The following is a 226-nucleotide window of genomic DNA, read 5'->3' on the forward strand; positions in this document are numbered from 1 at the left end:
TGCTGCAGTTTATAGTGGTGTGCTCTGGACGTTGTTATGCCTGCTGTTGAATCTCTTGCTGCTGCTGCTGCTGCATCCATTTGCTGCTGCTGCTGCTGCTGCTGCTGCTGGTGATGCATTTGTTGTTGCTGCTGCTGCATTTGTTGGTGTTTGTGCTGCTACGTGTGTTGCTGCTGCTGCTGCTGCTGCCTTTGTGTTTGCTGCTGCTGCTGCTTCTGCTGCTGCT

General features: G+C 53.1%; 1 protein-coding gene across 1 annotated transcript in view; it reads right to left on the reverse strand.

Annotated features, from left to right (window-relative positions):
• The window catches only part of EMH_0032210 (uncharacterized protein), a gene marked incomplete at both ends in the record, with an annotated part of 669 nt that extends 589 nt beyond the window's left edge, over positions 1–80 (reverse strand). The window contains one exon of the mRNA XM_013494615.1: positions 1–80. Coding sequence (XP_013350069.1) covers positions 1–80 — 80 coding nt within the window.
• Positions 81–226: the final 146 nt, after the last annotated feature.

The sequence above is a fragment of the Eimeria mitis genome, genomic scaffold, assembly GCF_000499745.2.
Source record: "Eimeria mitis Houghton genomic scaffold, Emh_scaff1223, whole genome shotgun sequence".
Taxonomy (NCBI): domain Eukaryota; phylum Apicomplexa; class Conoidasida; order Eucoccidiorida; family Eimeriidae; genus Eimeria; species Eimeria mitis.